This window comes from Chaetura pelagica, unplaced genomic scaffold, assembly GCF_000747805.2.
Source record: "Chaetura pelagica isolate M959 unplaced genomic scaffold, ChaPel_1.0 scaffold69, whole genome shotgun sequence".
NCBI classification, from domain to species: Eukaryota; Metazoa; Chordata; class Aves; order Apodiformes; family Apodidae; genus Chaetura; species Chaetura pelagica.
This window is the reverse complement of record NW_009970724.1, coordinates 8,919,812-8,925,667: the sequence shown is the minus strand read 5'-3', so window position 1 is coordinate 8,925,667 and position 5,856 is coordinate 8,919,812. Positions and strand designations below refer to the sequence as shown.

Genomic DNA, 5,856 nt, shown 5'->3' with positions numbered 1-5,856 from the left:
ACTCTTTCCACTCTTCAGGCACAGCACCAAGTCAGTTAATGTATTGGTTGGCAACAATTTTTAGATACCCAGCAATCTGGTCTTGGATCACTTATTGATATGTATCATCCCTTTCAAACATAAATTGTTTGGCTCAGAGAACTTTAATTTCTATGTGTTTTCAAAACATTTAGCACAATAGGACACTGACCTTTGGCTTGCACTAGTGCAATATGACTTACAGTACACTCACTTGGTTAATTTTTAAAGGTATTTTAGATTGCAGCTTCTCTAAAACTACTTTGAGTAAAACTTAAAACTTAATCACTAGGCAGAGTTATTCAAGATAGCTATGTTGAAACTCTTATAAGTGACTTCAAATATATATCTTCAGTGTTCAAAGGACAAATTTGTTCCAGTGCATAAGTGTTAAAGATTGTCTCTTTAAAAACAGGAAAATTATTGATTTTTATTGTTTAGAACAGGTTGATCAATATATGATATAAGCAGAAAAAAAAAGTACATTCAACTGTTTAACTTTTCTTCAGAAAATAAAAGGGGAAAATAAAAGAGGGGGAATCTTATTCATGGGGAAGAACAGTTGAGCAAACAGTGTTTAAATGACAATTTTTAAGACATGGTGTCTCTCAATAGGATTACAAAAATATAGGAGATCTAATTCCCACAGTTTAAAGCCATATCAAATGCTTAAGGATCAATGTATCTTCAAAAAATACGTGATAACTATTATGGAAATACATATTTATCATGCCTGTGCATCTTGGAAGTTTTATTTGCAGCCATTTGTACTCAGCAGATTCAGTAAACTCTAGCTAAGTGAAATTTTCTGAGCCCTGACATAGGCATATACTGTATTGATTTATTTTGAAATTACTCAGTTTAAAAAAATGCTTATTTTACAGGCTAGGAATCAACCAGCCATGAAAGAGCAATGCAGAATGAATTAATTCTCCCAGAACTATTAGAGTGCTTCCATAAGTCTGGTTCCTTGAATATAACATTAAAACAAATCCAGAAATTATCACAGTCCTAATTAAATCTTTCTAAACATTTTATTTTTTCCTATGGAATCAGAAATTTCCCACATCTCCTTAGATTTTTCTAATATACTGTGTTGCTCCTGAAGAAAGCGTGCCTTAGTGTGCATCCACCTACAACAGTATCTTTCTGATACAGGCAACTGCACGCGACCCAGAAAAAAAAATAAAATAGGGCAAGAATATAGTGTGTTCACTTGGAATGGGAGGCTGGATAATTTTTCACAAAATGGAAGAGCTGTTAGAGATTTGTGCTTTCACAGTGAATTCTAGCTTGTGGAAGCCTATGAAAGCTTTCCAGCTTTTACTAGCATGACATCTTCCAGGAAGATACACAAGGTGGGAAAGAACCTGCACTAGTTAATACTCTGTGGGTATTTACTCACCCTGGCTAAGGCAGAGCCACACGTTGCCAATTTCCCAGGCAGTCTGGAGAGTGGCATCATTCTCTGAGTATCACTGTCACTATGAAGCAGACTGAAGTGACTTCATCTGAGCACCCACGCCAGCTTTGACTCAACACTAAGTAGACATCCAGGTTTTTCAACACCACTGCATACCCTTTTCCATGTGCCAGAGAATATTCATTGCCTCAGGGCTTCAGTTTATTGTGATTATTTTCTACAATTACAATATTCAGGTAGAAGAGATTTACAAATGATTTGTCAAATTACATTGAATTCTTTGTATTGGCACTGTGATTAGCAATGTTGAACTTCAGTACCTATTGTTCCATTACTACTCTCCAGGGATCATTTGGTGTATGCATGTCAAATTATACATCCAGTGTATGCTTTTGACTGAACTGAAGAGACTGAGAGGAGACATTACAATATTCAGGTAGAAGAGATTTACAAATGATTTGTCAAATTACATTGAATTCTTTGTATTGGCACTGTGATTAGCAATGTTGAACTTCAGTACCTATTGTTCCATTACTACTCTCCAGGGATCATTTGGTGTATGCATGTCAAATTATACATCCAGTGTATGCTTTTGACTGAACTGAAGAGACTGAGAGGAGACTTTTTTTTACTCTTTCCCTTTGTGGAGGACTAGATAAAATTATTTTATGTTGATGATGCCAAAAATGCATTAACTCTATCAGTCATAATGAAATTCATTTTCTGTAAGGACTACTTAACAAGAGTCAGATCAGGGGCAGCAAACTCAGTAAGATCTTGCCAGGCACAGAGGTGAGACTGACCAGCCAATTTTTTTTTTTTTTTTTTTTTTTAACTCAGAGGTATCGAGGATGGGTCTGTTGTCTTTTGACTAGGCAAGAAGACTGGAAGCCTTGGGAAGTTTGGAGCCCTTATACTGACAGATTAACTATCCATAGAGAAAAAGGAGAAATTGGTGTGTTTTTTTAAGTGAAGCAGCACAACGGAGTGTAGAAAGTGTTCAGTGTGTGGGGAAGTGGGATAGGAAGAGAAAGAACGAATGTTTTTCCCTATCATCTCATCTTTTTCTGTGACAGTAATCATACATGTTGCTTGTGAAAACAGAAAAGATGTCTTCAAATAGCAGGGCAGTTTTCAGCAGTGTCTCTTGAAATGACCATTCATGTATCTTTTATGCGGCCTTGTCTTGCTTAAGCAACTCTTGGAGGATACAGAATCTTGAAATCCTCTGCAGTCCTGCTTTTGACACTTGCTCTCAGTGCTCTTACTTGATGAGGCTTTAGACAGCATAGCTCTGAATAGGAGAAGCCTTTGTAACAGGAGCTGTGACATCTCAGCAATGCTAGCTAGGCAGCAGCCAGCCCCCCCACTTGCATTCAGAGCGTTTTCATCACCATCAGAAGGGAGAGAAACTTTAAATGCCAGCAAGGGGGGGCCAGTACATTATTGCTTTTAGACTGCACTGCGTATGTCAGTCCCATCTATCCTCAGGGAGTGAAGACTCCAGAATATTTTTGGTTATCACTGCTCACAAAAGGCACTTTCCATCCAAACCAGTGAAGGAAGCAAAAGTACAACTCTTATGATAGTAATTTTCTGCAGTGTATTTGTTCAAGTATCTTTCCTCTAGGAAGTCAGAGAGGCATACTATTTTCTCTATATAAAATGCTTTTGAAGACCTAAACCTGTCAAATAGAAAGAAAGGGTGGAATTCAGCAGCCTAACTTCAGAGCTCTCTACTACAGACATTTACATCTGAGCATGTCACATAAACATCCTTTGTATGGAAAGGAGAAAAGCAGGCACTTTTAGGATAAACTGTATCATGAAGTCTGAAACACGTCTAAAATAGGTCAGAAGAGTTGTTCTCTAATCAATTTCGACAAATGAGCACTCCTAGGGAACATTAATTATCTAGATACAAGTCTCTCTCATAAATCTTTAAATTTTCAGAGGTGGATCTCTTCAAATTATTAGGTGCAGTATTTTCAGGTATAAACATATTTCTTGCTCTTGCTAAGTTTCTCCTGAGCTATTAGTAATAAAAAAGCTGAGGTGAAATTAAAAAAATACTAATACATGAAGTAAATAAGACCTATTCCAAAATTATTACAGAATAAGAAATGTAAAGGCAGCAGTCTAGGAGAGACAGATGTAGAAGTTCAGCAACCTGACTTGCCATATTAGTTCTAATCCAGACATCTCATAAGTAGAGGGGAATCATGCAGCCACTCTGGGATTTTTGCTATCCATTAGATTCAGCATACTTTGGCTTAATTAGGTGGTTGCTCGTAATTCTTGATACTAACTTTGAACACAGCAAATTCAAAATAAGGAGTTAAAGGTACTTCCAAAGCTGAACTTGCCTTTCACTGGCTTCTTAATAGCAACATTTTAAGTGTCCCTGTCTTGAGCTGCACTGAGGGAGACTCTAATAAAGAAAAGGAAGGAAATTAACAGCCAGCGTCTTAGCATTCACAGTCATAAACCCATAGAATCATTTAGGTTGGAAATTACCTTTAAGATAATCAAGTCCAACTGTAAACCTAGCACCACCAAGTCCTCCATGAAACCATGTCACTAAGCACCACATCTTCTAATTATCTCTAGGCATGGTGACTTGGCCACTTGCCTGGACAGCCTGTTCCAGTGGCTGACAAGCCTTTCAGTCAGTCTGATGTTCTTGCTGATCTTGTTGGAGGTCCATTCACCAAAGAGTAATTTTATTCATGCATAAGGGAGTGGACCTTCCTACATTCTCAGGAACTTATGAAATTGAGTACTACACATGATCGAAAGCACAAACTCAACAAAACAAGCAGAAATATTCCACCAGTAAACCTCTTCTATACTTGTAGCAGTCATATTCTAAAAAATACAGCAACACTTTGTTGATTGTAAAGGGCTTCATAATACTGACAAGGAAGCACACCTTAAGAGCAATAAAGGGTAAATGGTTTAGAGATGTACATAGAACAGTACCTCAATCAGGGAATGCTAATATTTCTAACACCCATAGAGATTTCTGCCCCCATCCCGGAAGCCCTGGAAGAGGTGGGACACTTAAGTTAGCTCTTTTGGTAGCTCAGTTTTGAATGCATGGTGGGGGAATGCAATCAGAATTCAAGTTAACTGCATTTATAACAGAGATCAGATCAGTGAGGAGGACATGGCAGAAAGTGATATGCAACAGCACTGCTCAGTTGCTACACAGGATGCTCCACATCCTACACCCTGTGTCAGCTCAGACACATGGTGAATGATCTAGGCAAATCTGTTCCACCTATTATCTGCTGTTCAAAGAAAAGAACTAAAACATACAAGGATAACATGTAAATTCATGAGGCATTCTGAGCTTGGATTAGTGTTGCTTAGACATGGGGTCTTGATTTAGGACTCAAAGACCGGTATCTGCTGATACTGTTCTGCCTAGCAAGATGCAGCAGGTCTTTATACATTCTTGTATTTCTCCATCTGCAAAATCGAGTAACAATAATGATGTCTGTGCTTTTGAGGTCTTCCAGTAACAAGTGCTATTGAGAAGTTCAGTGAAGGCAGAAGGGCAAACCTGCAGACCATGCAATGACTGAAGACATTCAGAAGGTAATACATATCTGTTCCTCCATTTGGAACTCACAAAAGTTTGGGACACTGGTAGGAAAGCAGTAGGCAGTAAAAAGCTTGGCGTTTTTCCTATAAAAAAAGAGGGACCTTGACACAGCAGAGGAAAAGGCTCGGGGCTGATGCCTCATGCCCACCACAGCCAGAGACAGCTTATTTTGCAGAATTGTTAGTGAAGTCCAAAACACTTTTATAGCTCTGAAAGGCAAATTCTAAACTTCTAGGTCATAGTAAGTAATGAGAGGAGAAGCTGGTTTTCAGAGTTTTTGATTCTAATGTTCTAGCAACGATTGCTTTGTATTTTGCATGGGGGGTGGACTGCCTTCATTTTTAGGTGAATCTTGTGCTGGAGAATCTGAAGTGTAAGCCTGCAGAAGGACATTCAGGATTGCTGCCATGTAGCTGGTACCGCCCTGCTTTTGTAATACAAGCCACTCCTAAGAATTTTTGTCTTAGCCCGTCTAAGACTAGCAAAGCGCTGGTGTGCCCGTGTATGTAAGCTGATCGGATACATCGTGACCCTTCACACTCCCCGGGTGCACGTTATTTTGCACTTTCTGTGCACACAAGGACCTCACTGTACTAATCTCCTTCCGGCTGTTTTTCCCTTCCCGCGCAAGACTCGGACACGCCGTGCCATGAGCGGCCGGTGGAGCTGCCCGGGGCGGGGGCTGCGGGCGCCGTTCGCCCTCCCTCCTCCCCGCCGGCCGGTGCGGGCTGCCCCCCGGAGCTGAGCCGGGCCGGGGCCGGGCCGGGAGCGGTCCTCTCGGGCGGGGCACCCGCTCCCCTCTTGG

General features: G+C 40.0%; 1 protein-coding gene across 1 annotated transcript in view; it reads left to right on the top strand.

The window, feature by feature from the left end:
- The first annotated feature begins 4,405 nt into the window (after positions 1-4,405).
- Positions 4,406-5,856, top strand: part of GCLM (glutamate-cysteine ligase, modifier subunit) — a 12,884-nt gene continuing 11,433 nt past the window's right edge. The window contains exon 1 of the mRNA XM_010006765.1: positions 4,406-4,495. Within this exon, the coding sequence (XP_010005067.1) occupies positions 4,406-4,495 (90 nt within the window). The remainder of the gene's footprint in view (positions 4,496-5,856) is intronic.